The sequence below is a fragment of the Labrus bergylta genome, chromosome 14, assembly GCF_963930695.1.
Source record: "Labrus bergylta chromosome 14, fLabBer1.1, whole genome shotgun sequence".
Lineage (NCBI taxonomy): Eukaryota > Metazoa > Chordata > Actinopteri > Labriformes > Labridae > Labrus > Labrus bergylta.
In genome coordinates, this window is record NC_089208.1 from 10,403,903 (window position 1) to 10,418,611 (window position 14,709).

General features: G+C 40.4%; 1 protein-coding gene across 2 annotated transcripts in view; it reads right to left on the reverse strand.

Moving 5' to 3' along the window:
- Positions 1-14,709, reverse strand: part of LOC109981479 (seizure protein 6 homolog) — a 105,478-nt gene that overhangs the window by 8,211 nt on the left and 82,558 nt on the right. For both annotated transcript variants that reach the window (XM_020630282.3, XM_029276679.2), the window contains exons 9-14: positions 12,918-13,056; positions 5,169-5,365; positions 4,243-4,437; positions 917-1,108; positions 490-684; positions 251-289 (exon numbers count right to left, since the gene is read on the reverse strand). In XM_020630282.3, the coding sequence (XP_020485938.1) occupies positions 251-289; positions 490-684; positions 917-1,108; positions 4,243-4,437; positions 5,169-5,365; positions 12,918-13,056 (957 nt within the window). The remainder of the gene's footprint in view (positions 1-250; positions 290-489; positions 685-916; positions 1,109-4,242; positions 4,438-5,168; positions 5,366-12,917; positions 13,057-14,709) is intronic.

Sequence of the window (14,709 nt, forward strand, 5' to 3'; positions counted from 1 at the left end):
ATCATGATGATATCCATGGTAGTTATGTTTTATATGTATTTATGCCTTTGTGCTGTTTGTAGGATGTGTATTGCCTGTTTGGACCTCTGTTGCAAACCAAATTGCCCCTCGTGGTCAATAAAGATTTTCCAAATTCAATCCAATATTAAACAGCCTGATCTGATTTGACAAAAACAAATAAAGTCGGAACAGCCCTTCCAAAAAGAAATGTCAATAAATGAATACTGCAATATTTCAAAACATGACTCACCATCTAGCCTTCGTTCATTCACAGTTGGGTTCGTGGATGCTACAAAGACATGAATGCAGTTTAGTACGTCTATGGACGAGAGATATGCAAAAAGAAGCATGTTGTACGTATTGCACAATGTTTTAGTGTTCACATACTGTAACATAATCAATGGTTAACATGTAGTCTAGGTTAACTTTATAATGTGCTCTAAGTTGTATGCACTGGAAAGGTGGCTGCAGCATGTAGGCCTGGTTTACCTCTGCAGGCGGGGGGAGTGCTGTTCCACTGGGATGGGTGTCCGGGGATGCAGTAGATGGTGGCCTCACCCTGTAGCTCGTAGCCCGAGTGGCAGGAGAAGGTCAGTGTCTCTCCTGCTTGGTAAAAGGCCTTTTCTGAGCTCTGCACGCTGGTGGAGGCAGCCCCAGGGTTCCTGCAAGGCTCATACTTTTCAGCTGAGAGATAAGACAATATATAATGTTACAGAAATATAATTTTGTAACTCCTTCAACAGTAGAAACACTGACACTCAATATAAAAACCTTGTAAAAAGACAACAGGCACATGGATCAAGGCCTCCAAAGAAACAGAAGTAGCACAGGCGTAACAGAACTATAACATGGCAAAATAGTCAAGCAGTAAATAACAGTGTATAAGTGGGTTAGTGTTGTTGCCTATCTGACTTACGGACACACTTGGGCAGCCTCTCGTTCCACTTGGGTGTTGCTGAATCTCTGTTGTAGCAGGTGAGAAGGCTGCTGCCGGACATGATGTATCCTTTATTACAGATAAACTGCACAGATGACCCAACGGCAAAGCGACTTCCTGTTATCACCTTATGACTGTGCTCCACATTTCCAGGGTCCTGACATGTCATCACTAGTGCATCACAAAAAAAAAAGAATTTCCATTGGTCATGCTTGTGGAAGGTCATTAATAATTGGTACCTGAATTTCACTCAAGTTAAAATAAAAGGAAAATGTTTTTTAAATTACTACTATAACTTTGCCAAACTCAAGGGCTGATTTTTTTTTTTTTTTTTTTTTAATGAGGGGCCAATTTTCTTTGTAGCAGGGCCAGTTATTAAACTTGTAGTCAGACTCGGGTGACATCCCTTGAGGCAATAATTATAATTTGTGTCTCTGCAGCCGCAAGTATTTGAATAACTTAAAGGGATACTTCACCCATTTGCATTAAGCTTTGTATCATTAGAAACCTGGTAGTATTTTTGAATGGTCGTGCATCCCGCCCTCATTTTCCCATGAGATGGGAAATCTTTGTATTTTTAAGTCTGAAAAGGAGCTTCCAGTGATGCAAAATTATGATTTTTGCATCACTGGAAGCTGTTGCGGTTAGCGGGGTGAAACTACAACGCTAGTTCCTCATATTTTCGACCACTGAAGCTACAGACCAATCACAGATCAGTTGGTGGGAACTCACTCCCAGAATCAAAACTTAACATCTGCCATATTGCTTGGAAGCTATGCTAACAGGCTCTATGGAGAAAGCTGATAATAGGGAAAAAATATAAATATAGCGGCGAGACGGCTGCTCGCTGGGAGCCCGGCTGCCGCGAGCCCGGCCGCCACGACACAAGACCGGCCTGTCAGCAGCAACCGTCTCGCGGCAATATTGCTATTGCCGCCGCCGGCCGCTGCCAGCTTGGCAGCCGAGACATGATGCCTGCCTATCGGCGGCGGTGAGGACGAGAAGCCTGGGCCGGCTCGAGCTGGGGCGGACTGGTAGTGTCGGTGCTCTCACTGTTTGCCTATGGACACAGACATAGAGTCTGTTTTCTGACAGGAATTTCCAAGATCAATTCTGGAAGAAATCTCTGAATCAGTTGAGGAAATGTGTTGAAGTAAATATGTCTGTAAATGTTTTTATTACTATATTTCTACTGCTATACTGTATATTTTGGAGAAAATTTAACGATCGAATTTCCCTCTGGGATTAATAAAGTATTTGTGATTCTGAACTAGAGGACCTTAGTGGGAGTGGCCTGTGGTGCATTCTCAGATTTGGTGTCTTTCATCCACATGAGTCAAAAAGACACTTCCTGCCTTTTCACGGCCAAGAAGGCACCAACTTCAAAATGTATTTCACAATTCTACTACATATATGACCCAATATCAATACAGATTCATGTTTCAACGGGTGAAGTATCCCTTTAATACTAATATACAACTTTGTCTTGTCAAGAGCTCCTGAACGCACATCCAGCGCTTCTCTGCCTGGAATAAAATCACTATGTAGACACGGGGCCTAAGTCAGATTGTAAGATCGAAAAGACTGAACACTTTGTCTGTGTCCTATGGCTCCAATACAAGTTCATGCAACACAATTGCAACCATATGAATGCTTAAGAAGAGGAGGTCTAGGAAAAACACTAGTTTGTAGTATTAGACAATTAAAAATAGGTATGTGTCAGCCAAAAGAGTTGACAGACAATACATGGGCTGGAAAATAGCTGCTTATTAGCATCCAATCAATTGTGACTCAACCGTCTCAAATCTGTGCAACACAGCGCTCCGCGATTAACGACCAACTCCAGCTTCCATACTCGCCATCATTAAATGCTTTTTAAAGTGTTAGGCTTGATTTAACTAAGTCTACTTAGCTAACTGAAAAAAATCTTCAGAGCATATTACATTTTAATTATAAAGTCCCCTTGGAGATATTCAAAGCCCTTCTTAAAGTCCTTGTAACAGAGACATGCAATGGCCATTTTAAGCTGGATTTAGTCTTTGTGCTGGATGTCTTTCTGTTACTTTTTGCTATGTCCAGTTTTTTTTAAATGTCTTTTTTGAAAGAAATCAAATCATAAGGGACTTATTGGTTAAAGATGAACTGAAACTGTATTAGTTAATAAAAAACCACATCAGATTTTTTCCATATTGAAAAGGCCACTTTTTAAAATGATCATCAGTCTATCCACCTTTTATTTGCTTCACATATATCTTATTAACATTGTGTTTTTGCTCTATACAGTTTTTTAATTTTGTTAACTTAGCATGCATTTCATACTCCATATTGTAAAAACAAAAAAATCACTGCTTGGCTTATTTGTTGTGGCCCTTATTACCACGTAATTTATATAAAATGTTATAAAAGTGGTCTAATGATGACTAAGTTGGCTGAACGACAAGTCAGATGCCCTTTTCACGCATGCCTCACTAAAAGTTTCAAAAACAATTTCAGGAAAGCCTGCCAGTGAAATCTCCCTGAGTGGCTCTTTCACACCAGTCTCTCGTAGAGGGTTTTCCCTGGAATTCTTCAGCCCTGAGTATAGTTGTTTTAAACTAAGCAAAAACAGGACATCAGCCTTTCGTATCCTGCTGAGGTTTGGAGCGTTAGTTGTGCACTTCCTCAGAAATGAACACTATGCGTCCACGAGATGCAGTATGCATATATCTGCTAGGAGCAGTGTAGAGTTTTAGGGTGATCAGACTGGAAATGGCGAAATCGGAGATACCAGAGAGCTGCCTGCTACAACAATGGCGGAAAGTTTAGAAGAAAAGTTAACAGATCGAGTCCGCAAATACCCCCAGTACTCTACTTCGTTGTTTTACGCTATCTGATTTATGTGGTGCTCCCTCTAGAGGAATCCTCCAGTAACATGTGTTGTACATAGGCAGGTATGTGAACATTTACATTCACAACGCAGCAGGTCGTAGGAGATGGATTACAAAGCACCAGAATCTGACACTATTAAGACATTTTTTGTCGTGTCATCTATGCTACATGTCATTAGACATTTTCACAGTTTCAAAAGAGAGCGGAAAGATAATTGGTCACACAGTGGAGATAAGCATCATCCCCACCTGCTTACTCTCTGTGAATTTGCTGGCTTAAATTCTGGAAGAAGCATAGTGAAAAATTCTGCTGTCTTCTCTTACACAAGCAGGTCACCCCAAAACATTTCTGGACTTATGTGCTTTCGTGAAAAGGCTTCGATCGATCTCCCTGTGGGATCAAATGCAGAAAATACAAGTTTAACTGCCTCCTCTTACCTTCCTGGCATCTTGGCACATCACCGCTCCATGAGAGGTCCCACTGACACATGAGGATCTCAGAGCCCACCAGCTCGTACCCCGGGTAGCACTGGTAGGTGATGACGGTGCCATGGATGAGATCAGGGTGGGATGTGCTCTTCCAGCCATTTGTGATCTCTGGCAGCTCTGAGCAGGTGTCGTTCCTGGGAACCTCTTTTGGTGTTGAAGTGAGGAGACACAATGAGAAATGGAAAATTAAGACACACAGATATCCCACCTCTTTGAACAAGGAAAGAAAATGTTTAAGCAACACAAACAATTTTGCGTTTCCTTCTCAAACATCATTTAACTTTTATTTTTACTTTGAGATCAAGCCTTTAATAGAACGGTAAGAGGGAATCTTAGAATGAATATGTAACAAAGTCCGCAGGCAAAGCAAAGGCTGCAAAAATGTCTGCTCAGTGGGCACTAAACTGCAGCAGTTTGGGAGGAAAATGTAAATAGCGGCTTGTGATGTTTGCAGGGAGGAACACAGCATGTGGTTTGGCACCAGTCAATCTGTGTCTTTCTAACTGCAGCGTTCATGGCCAAGAACACAAAGCACCAGGCAAAACCAGCTGACGATGAAGTACAGCCTATTATTGTGTTTCAGTGTTTGTTATCCAATCCTGTGCACCTGGGATAAGCCAGAATCAAGACAAATGAGAAGAAAAAAAAAGGCAACGAGAATAGATAGACCTCTTTCTTCTGACTGGTCACCTGCTGGGTTCTGCTGCAAGGAACATTTTTTATTCCATGCTTGTTAATCATGTGTTGTAGTTGCTTATGCTGTACATTTGGAATTCAACACTAAAAAGATACACATTTAATTCCCAGAGTTACATTTTTAATACAGATCAGTAGATTGAAGCTTACATAGAATGTAAATTAAATTAAACCCATACCAAAGAAGTGGACCACAAAGCCGTTGTTGTAGCCATAGATGTTAGTGGCAGGATCTGACTGAAACTGAATGGTGACATCAGCCATGGAGGTGTAGAGCTTGAAGTGTGGCCGTGTGCCGCTGTACTGGCCCAAAATGTTCGCTGTCAGGTCATCGCCGTCGTAGAAGGTCAGCAGGTCGTTCTTGCCGATATGGAGACTAGAACAGACGAAAAACAAAAGTGTTAAACTCTCTGCTTAAATGAATGATTTAACTAAAAACAGTTACATAGATATCATAGATTATTATAAGGCAAGTGTTTGCTCAGCATTTGAACAGTTAAATGACTTGTATCTGGAAGAAAAAGCTGATGGCAAAAGGTAATGTCAGCACTACTGGGTAAATATTAATTCTGTTTATATTGGATACATGCAATGTGAAGTAAACACTAAATAATTCATGATGTGTGTGTCTTCGCCCCCCACATTGCGCTCATGAATATGTACTAGAGTGTATAACTGCAAATATATGAGCATAATATACATCTATCCTTCAGGTCTCTTCACCTTTTCAAAGCTGCATTACATGGCTACTCGAGAGTGAGAATTAGGGATGAGATAAGCAAATCAAAACCAATATCAATCGTCTACACTTAGATATAATAAGTACACCATGATGCTCCTGTAAAAATTGAACACAAGGCAGCCGAGACATTTTGTTTTTTTTAACAGAATCTCTTCTGTCATTAACTGTGAGAATGTATTAACCTTTTCTGTTTTGTATATTCATATATTCTTGCCCCTTTTAGAGCATTACTAAAGCTTGACATTTATTCCCACACACAGGGGGGATGGAGCGCGCTACAAAAAGAAAAGGTTCGGCCTAAGAAGTAATAGTCCCCAGCTGGTAGAACAAGCAGGGAGGATGATGAGTATTGCATGTTTGTTCATGGTCATTTTCACATGAACAGAACTTGAAAGTAGAAAAAGCATGACATTATAAATGCACGTCAAACTGGAGGTATAGGAGGAAATGCTTGAGTTGTTATTAATCATTACAGTATGGAGCGTGCAATATCAAGCAATGAAGCAGGTGCACAAAGTACACCGCCGAATGTTTAACGTTATCAAACCTGAAGCATTCCTCTCAGTCAGTGCAAGCTGTGAGTTGCATTCCCTAAAAAGATCATTTCATCATCTCATTATTTAGTTGCAAGAGATATGTTGACCCAACTGTAACTAGCTTTTTTTTGTTTCTGACACATGATGTCATACAGTAGTCCTCTGTAATTCAGCTATGATCCTTTAAAAAGAAGTTTGTACTCGCTTGTGGATAGCTTTGTTATACGTTTACTTGAAATATAATCTCAAAAATGACACATTGGTAGGTTGCATATATGGAAGCCAAAGTTGAACTCTAAGCAATGTCATGATCTGAACATGTGTGTTCTAACAATGGTTGGGAATTTAAAGATACCACAAGGTGATTTATCTCAATGAGGACACACAGCTTCAAAATAGAAACTAACTTCATAGAGAGATCCAACTTTGACCCCCTTAAAAATACTTAAAAATATCTACATCCACTCATTTTTACAAACCCATTTACTCCAAATAGGTAATCATCACTAAGTAGAAAAGTATGCATGTGTGCAAAGCAAACTTATGAACAGGTCGACAGGAGAAGGCAAACATGCATCACAGTCACACATTGGAAGATTAAAAAAACTAAGAGGAAATATTGTTTCTAAATATCAGTTTTTCAAAGATGTCAAAATCCTTATTTGTATTATTCACATAAAAGTTTGAATTAAAAAAAATGTTTTTTTTCAAGGAGCTGAAAAAAAGTATCTTCTGCCATCCCACTACTTTGAACACATTATTAACCCTACGTTTGCTCGTTTGTGTTTGTCAGTTCCTAAAAATATAGATATGTAGATTTGTCTGTCTTGTCCTTTGAAGTACCTTTCTGAACGCTTGCATTTGAGGCTCCCTCTCTTATTTCATTAAGTCTCTGCTTCACCATCAGAGCCATGAGGGTAGGGTTAGGGTCTCTGACAGTAAAGGTTTAATATGCACTAACTAACAACATTACACAGCAGTGGAAGTCTGTGATGTGGCTCCTTTATCTCTGATTGACACATCCTTTTATGATGATAGAAGGAAGCAAATGACCCGAATCTTTTTACCTCTCCTCAATGTCTTATTCACAACCGACCTAAACATTATTTTCACATCACTCCAGAAAAGAAACGCACTGCAGTTTTCTATAAATGAAGTGCACTCAATTCATCTCTGTTCACCAAGGCTGGAAGCAAATCAGTGGACTATTAGCATTCACAAATATGTAATATACTTTCCCCAACGAGGTTTTTATTCACTGATGACTAGTTGAAGCTTGCAGGTCCTTAAAGGTAACATTTTACGGCAACAATAACAAAAGTGGATTCCATTGTGTACTGGAGCTGAAATCTGGACAGAGCAAAATTTCAGCCCTTCCTGATGGAGCCAAATAATAGCTGCCAGCTGCATGAATGAGAGCAGAATGAGGTGCTGAGTGACAAGGTGCTCCCTCTGGTTAGTTGGACAGCCATGGTGACAATTTGCACCTCCATGTTCTCTAACAATCAGCCGCTGTGCATGGAAGTGACAGGAATGACAATTGCAGTTTCCATTTTCAAGCTGCTATGAGAACACTTTATGCATAAATGCATATTATGGAAATGGGGCCTCCTTAAAATAGCACTTGTTAGTGTGCAAAAAGAGGAAAACGAAATAAACCAATAAAGTTTTAAACCCCATTAGTCAATTCAATGCATACTCAATGGATATGATTCACTCTACAAACACTATAGGTGACTGCTAGCAATAAAAAAAAATACAATGGTGTTTTTTACTAGCAGAAGGAGAAGTAAAGGCACAGAAGCTGTCACAATAAAACGTTTGTGTCCATCAGTGAAGTCCACACAGGAACCAAATTGTCTGCATCTTTTTCTATCTTCACATCTCACACTTCACTCCTGTTCAATGCTCTATCCTCCACTTGCTGCTCATGTCAACAACACTATCCACCTTATCATGGCACTGTATTTCACCTCCTTATCTCCTCCCAAAGCTCTCATTGCATTCAGACCCATCTTGAAAGAAGGATGTGTTACTGTCAGTTGGCAGTCGTACAGCGTGATTACCCCCAGTCGCTTCAAACCGTAACAAAATAACAAGTGCTTTCTTTATTACAGTGTACCATCAAAGTTTTGTGCTTGGCGTTACAATCTGCTTTATGTCCTTCTGTCTTTATTCATAACAAAGAGGTGGGAAAAATCAGGTAGAATACTTTATTACTGTACTAAATCTCAAATATCTGTACTAGAAACTCTATAGTCAAGGCTCATACACATTTCATGCGTCTGGCAGGAATAATAGGTTATTTTTACTTAATATCATTATGGAGTGCTTTCCCAAATGAAATGGACAAAAACATCTTATAAAGGTAAATTCCAAAGTGTGTCCAAAGTTTATGTTCTTTGTTTTGAGTAAATGTTTTTATTTTATTTAATTTAAAGTAAGATTTAAGTTTAACAGATTCCCAAATATCATCAGAGGCTCAGTTAGCTTAACACAAAAGCATCTGGTTAATAACGTCTTAAACCGATTGATTGGCCAGCCGATAATATCGGCCAATAATAGCATATCCAGTGACTATCAGTATCGGCTAATTTTAGCGCAGATATGAGCCAATATTACTAGATTTATTCACCAGTCAAATAACAATTCATTAGAGTTTTATTGTAATACACTAGCAGTTCTCTGTCACCAGCAGAGTGCGCTGTATAGATTACAACAAGCTTTATCACTCTCCAGAGTATCAAGTGATGATGCATGTACATGCACAGTTGCATCAACTTCGTCCAATTGAGTGACCATCATCTTGTCTTTATCTTTTCCACAAGTGTTGGTCTGATGTTAGACAAGGCACAAGGCCAACAGTGCATTTATTAAAACATCAGATTTATACGACGGTAATCTCAAATCACATGCTTTTCCACTTGACTTAACTAACCTTTCCTCCCATCTGGGTTCCTGTCCTAAATATTCCAGCTGTCTCTGTTACTCATCAAGCAGTCAACCTTGGTTTTAAATGTTCCTACTGACCTCATCCATTAATTCTCTTGTCTGATTCAAGTGTCCTGGTGACAACAAAGACAAATGCCAAACGCACAGAGCCGAATCAGTGCAGGCTTACGCAGGACTCTGTGGTGAGGCACTGCAGGTCGCTCAGCTGTCATCTCTGTAGCAACTTGGCAAACACTCCACCCAAATGTCACCCCACCTGGCTTCTTTTTTTAATGGCTTCCCCTCCAGCCCTGTGTCGCAAACTTAGTCTCAAATGAAATATGTGCACCCTGTCTCCTGTGAGTCCCTTAGTTTGTCCTTTATATTTAACAGCATCAGTTACATCGCTCTGATTCCTAAAAGATATCTGAGTTTAGACTTCTTTTCTTAGTTCTCTTAATAATTATGGTTGTCAAAGCAAATTATGTTGAAACTGATTCTGGTGACAGAATCTATACTGCTATATGTTGCTATAAGAGCACAAACAATTGTGGTTGCTTGATACTTCACCGTATGAATACATTTGCTGAAGCAGGTTCCCCCCAAATAATAATCACTTAAATCCCTTAACTTATTCAAAATCCTCAGTAATACATTTTAGACTATGTCATCATGGCAATGGCAATCCCTTTATGACAGCATTTTCTTGTGAATTAATTCATGTATTTATTGTTCATATTTAATCTGTGTTTTCACTGTCCAAAAATCCACCAGATAAAGAAATGTCAGGCTATCCAAACTGCTTAAGTGTTGTCCTGGTTTGAGATTGGACAGACATTGGATGACTGACTTAAAGTCAATTAGAAATAATACTCAAAGTGGTTTGAGAATTGTGATGATGTGAGACCGGATTTACCGTGATGGATGCTCACAGGAAAATAAGCAGATGTGCAAAATGTAAGACACTTAAGGCATTACTGCTTTGGAGTTGTCTTACTTGATTAAATGTTTCTTCCATCAACATGTCCTGGGTGTTGGGGGACTGTTTGTAAAAGGACTTTCAGAGAGTTTCTGCAAACTCCTCTGCATACTGATGGGACCAGCTCTGTTCTGCAGATGAGGGGATGACAGCTGTGTTCTGTGCAAGTCTCTGGGCATTTTGTCACCTTCACTGACCTGTCAAGTACAAGAAACCCTGTAAAAAAAAACGCAGTAACTCTAATGGAATGGAAATTAAGCTCAGTGTCAAGCTTTCAAAAGGCAACCTACTATATCTTTTCAGAGACAGATTTGACATTTAAACTGTCCTGCTCTCTTTTTCTTTTGGAATCAAAATAACCGTTTTTAGCTACACAGCACCAGCAAAAGTGTAGATGGCATGTAATGTTTTAAATCTCCACTAGAGGACTCAGTGTGCCCTATCATTAAAGCCTCTGACCTTGCTAAGTAAAATGACACAAACATGAATACTGCTGTAAAACAGATACAGAAGACTCTGAATGCTAACATTCACATGAGGACCATGTTGTGTTCCACAGGTGGGGATATCAGCTGCAACCTCTTGTTTCCTGCTCTTGCTCGAGCCGTGCTCCATGCTAATTAGCAAAGGGCCAGCCCTCCTGTTTGGCCTAAATTAATTAATCAGTCCTCATTATGCACACTGCTCCTCTGTAATTGCCAGCACAGGCACGGCGATGAATGATAATACAGAAAACATTCTCATTAATGTGGAAAAGTGTGTGCCCAACCCTTCTAATGAGGCGGCTCTCATCCAGAAGAGCCTTTTGTCACTTCAACATGCGCGCAAACAAACAAACATTCACACAAATTACATGTTGACCGAGCCTTTGGGAGCAGTTTTCTCAGGGTGATGAGACAAGACATGAGGGTAATAGCAAGGGGTCTGCGGGGATCAGACAAGCTGTTGGTCTCATACTGCCGTGAAGGCCACGCATGACCAACCTTGATATAAACCAACGCTGGCTGCAGCACCATTAATTTGCAGCGAGAATCCTCATGTGGCTGGGATTAAAACAAACTTAAGGCTGGTTCAATTTAAAAAAAAGGAATCTCTGAATGAAAATCAGTTTACCTCAAATCAAACTTGTTTACTTCTGCAGAGGGAAAGAAATCCTCTCTGATCTTTTTTACCCTAGGTGCACTGGTTGACTTACAGCATCAGACATTAATCACTGAGACTTAATCTCCAGCTAAAGAACAGAGAGGCAAGCAGGATCACACAAACCCCTGTGTGGCATCCACACACTGTGCATTATTGGTGCTGTCTGATGCTATTACTCCCTTGTTTGATCAGTGGATCATATGTGAGTGATGGCTCTTATCTCGGCTGCTGTAAGCCTGAGAGATAAAGTTCAGGACATTATGTGGGCTGTGTCCATGCGGCAGGTTAAAAAAAACTAAGCCTCTGCAGAAACCATCCACACTTCCACCAAACCCATGGTTGACTCTGTGCCATCATCTCTCGATAATAATATGTGACGATATTTCTCGACGAGTTAAAGATTCTCTTGTGATATCAGTACATAGACGCAGAGCAGCCCTAGTTTGGAGTGGATATTAAAATACCCACGTATAAAGCTCCCCCCCCCCCACCTCCACTATGACGCATGGTCTTCTACTGTAGATTGCAATCAGTCTCCACAGCATCCAGACCACAAGTCACAATCAAACCATGTAATTTCATCAACTATTTAGATTCTTTATCCATATTTACAACCCAAATAAATCAATGATAAATAAGGAAAACCTACAGTAAAAAAGGGTGCAAATGCCTCCACGCTTAAGGACAATGACCAGAGTGACTAATCGCTTACAACGGCCTCTCTTTGAGATTGTCACTGACTATATTTTTCTCCATCCTCAGGCACCATTCCCGCTGGTTTAATTTGAGCCTCTCTTTGCCCTCTTGTGTGCGAGTGCTTCAGGCAATAACACAAAACATTCATGGTGTAGTTTTTTTGTGCTTTGGAAAGGAAGCTTGTGCCTGGAAAAATTGTGGGAATCATTCGAACATGCATGGCTAACGGATACATCCGTGATCCACAAACAGTGATACAGATTTGTATGCACAGACGCACAAACATTCTGCAGCTGTTTTAACAGAGATCCAGTGTAATATAAAGAAAACGACGCACTTCATTTAAGAGCAATGACTTGGATGAGATAACAGGCTTGCACGTGACATTCGTACAGTCGGTGTGATGGGGTGAAGGAGAAATGGAGCATGGCTATATTTGTGTTTGCATCTGTCTATTCTGACATCTGTGTGCATGTGTGTTGTATTACAGTTGGGACGGCTGGATAAGTGGCTCAGAGTAGTTCACTGCCAGAGCATATTCATTTCAAAGCCAACTCTGAGACACACACCAGGGAAGTGGGAGCAGGGAGGCTTACTGGCTAATCTGGTCAGAGAGCGAGCTGGAAGCAACACAGAATTCTTAATGTAGCGGATGAGAAAAAAAAAAAAAAATCTAATTAGTGACTGCGGCCACAGAAACACTTCCCCATGTGCATGTGGAAGTGTGAGCGAGAAAAAAGATGAGAAGAACTGGAGTGTCTGTATGTTGCATGTGTTTCTATCTAGAGATGCAGTGTTTTAAATCTCCAGGTCAATCCCGCTTCTTCTCTCCCAACCCTGCCAGTGTGATTTCTCACTCTGACACCTGAGCGCGGTCTCTCTCTCTCTCTCTCTCTCTTACACTTGGATGTCAAGCATGATCCTCTTGTCCTCTTCCACATGGATGCCCCAGATGCAGTCCTGTCCCTTGTCGTAGGCCTCGGGCCAATTAGGAGACAACACCACACCAGCAGAGTCTGTGATCTCCCCGCTGCACACAGCTGCAACACAGAAACACCTCAGGGTGACACAAAGAAACAAATATATGTATAGTAAGGGATGTATTAGGGAAATATATAAAATCAGTATCATCAACAATCAACAGTTAGCAAACTTTTGTCCTAAACTAATAGCTGCTGTTCCATGAGGGTAGCCCTGAACGATGAATGTGACTTCATATTGTAGGATTGAACATATATACTTTATTGTGCCATTCAATATTGTTAGTGCATAACACACTTCCTGTTTCAAATTATCTTAATTCATTTTTCATGTACCTTTCTTAAAGGTGAAGTCAGTGTAATTGTTCATTACAGCTTGTAAGCACAACATTCAAACTGGGCCCCTCCTCCTGGGCATATCGCCACCTGAAGCGCACACTCACTGCAGGACTTCCCGTATAGGTTAACTGCTAGTATCTACACTGCAAGTAGCCTGAGAATATAACATTTGTTGTGATTGAAAAGCTGATTGTTTAGCAAAACACCTGCCTATCCAACAGAAAGCAGATCATGTCTGCGTCAGAAGGTGAAGATATACCTAACGTTCACCTAGTGTTTGAACGAGCTTTGTCACTATGTCACTATGGTTATATTTTCTATTCTTTGAAGCTACGTCCGCGCCTGTCATATTCAACGGTTTGAATCACATAGAAGCGGCAACCTGCGGTCTTGAAAAATGAAGCTAATGCGGAAGTGCAAAATCCTGCAGTTCGTCGAGTTGTCGGCTTGGGGCTGGCTCCAGGAACACCGGAATTCAAATACACACCACAGCCAAAAATCTGTTTTTACAGCATAAATAAACATGTTTACAGCCTGGTACAAAAAACGAAATAGGTCTAGATTAGGGCTGGGCACGTTAATGCATTATTTTCGCATTAATGAGTTAACGCGACAATTATTTTATCTCGCTTTAACGCAGTTTTTATTATTTATTTTCGTATTGTAAAAGTCTGTTGCTCACTGGCTTTTATTTTGTAAAATTCCATCGTGAGCGAGCCTAGTATGTTGCTTACTGCTGCGCATGACTACTGCTGACAGGGTCTGTACAGACAGTCACTAACACACATGTATGTAGGTTATACATGTAAGTGATGATTGAGCGGTATTACTTTTGTATAAGTCTATATTTTATTTATTAGGAAAAAGCTACTGACTCTGCCTTCAACCCTCACCCATACAAAATAAATAAGTAAATCAATCAATACCTTGGAACCTTGGTCTTTAATAACACACAGCTGAAATCAAGTGTGCAGAACCACTTCACATGAACCTTGTAAAACTGCTTACTACTATTGAACCACTCCGTGACCATGACCCCACGGAGCAGAAATTAAATTTCCTCATATGTAGCTTTACTAGAGAGCTTTTCAATTTCATTGTGTTCCAGATAGACCATGATGTAAGCAACAAAGAGCCGGAGCGAGGTCAGCGTGTCGTGTGTGTGGGGAGAGTGTGAGATTTTAAGAGAAGTGAAAGGGCTGAGGAGGAGCTATTTAGTGTGGTGGGTACTCTGCAGTGTGGCAGTGCTCAACTTTTGTATGCCTTTTAATCTCCAGCACTTCTTAAAATCTGCCCTGCAAGCACACATGTCAGAGTAAATCATTGTTGCAATTTCAAGAGGAAATTTATCATGGATCAGAGGAAAAGCAGCTT